This window comes from Sinocyclocheilus grahami, unplaced genomic scaffold (genome assembly GCF_001515645.1).
Source record: "Sinocyclocheilus grahami isolate Dianchi unplaced genomic scaffold, SAMN03320097.WGS_v1.1 scaffold308.1, whole genome shotgun sequence".
NCBI lineage: Eukaryota > Metazoa > Chordata > Actinopteri > Cypriniformes > Cyprinidae > Sinocyclocheilus > Sinocyclocheilus grahami.
Window position 1 is genome coordinate 1,249,357 of NW_015505487.1, and position 935 is coordinate 1,250,291.

Below are 935 nucleotides of genomic sequence, written 5' to 3' on the forward strand. Positions count from 1 at the left end.
ACCAACAATTGAATGGTACAAGGATGGAAAAGAGCTTGAGTCTGGAGCTCAGATTTCCATTTCCAACACCACTGTGTTTGCATGCATCTCAATCAGGGAAGCCAGCCGTTTGAATAGTGGAACATATGAACTCAAGATAAAGAACTCTTTAGGCTCATCATATGCAGCTGTCAGAGTACTTGTCCAAGGTATGTTGCAAAGTTTATTACTGAATACCTCATCCACATCATGTAATCATTGCTTTAATGTGTTCATTGCTTCTGCTTAAATTAATATGTGATGTTAACTAACTGCATGATTTTGATAAGAATTGTACATTTCTGCCACATGGACACAGTCTCCTCTGATAACGGATCACTCTTAATTGTAGAAACATAATTTTTTTGTAAAGCTTGTTTGAAACAATATGTATCATGAAAACAGCTATACAAATACATGTGTGATGCATTAATTAGCCCTAATTTGAATAATTTTGGTTGAATGTTTGCTCACTTTCATTAGACAAGCCAGGACCCCCTGATGGAGAGATACAGTTCAAGAAAGTCACAGCAGATACTATGACTATCATGTGGGATCCTCCAGCTGATGAAGGTGGAGCAATGGTTACCCACTACATTGTGGAGAAACGTGAAACAAGCAGAATTTTGTGGTCCATTATCTCAGAAAAACTAGAAGACTGCATTGTCACAGTCCCAAGGCTAATTAAGGGCAATGAATACATATTCCGTGTTCGTGGTGTAAACAAATATGGAGTTGGAGATCCTCTGGAATCTAGACCAGTAATTGCACAGAATTCCTTTGGTAAGGAGAATTTTTAGTAATATTTAGTAATTTTATTATTATTGTTATTATTAAATATGTTATCTAATGTAATTTAATGCTTCATTTTCCCCCCATAGTTCCTCCTAGTCGGCCTTCTAAACCCCAAGTCACAA

General features: G+C 36.7%; 1 protein-coding gene across 1 annotated transcript in view; it reads left to right on the forward strand.

Moving 5' to 3' along the window:
• The window catches only part of ttn.2 (titin, tandem duplicate 2), a 195,235-nt gene that overhangs the window by 170,766 nt on the left and 23,534 nt on the right, over positions 1-935 (forward strand). Inside the window, exons 216-217 of the mRNA XM_016293855.1 lie at positions 3-188; positions 502-801. Coding sequence (XP_016149341.1) covers positions 3-188; positions 502-801 — 486 coding nt within the window. The remainder of the gene's footprint in view (positions 1-2; positions 189-501; positions 802-935) is intronic.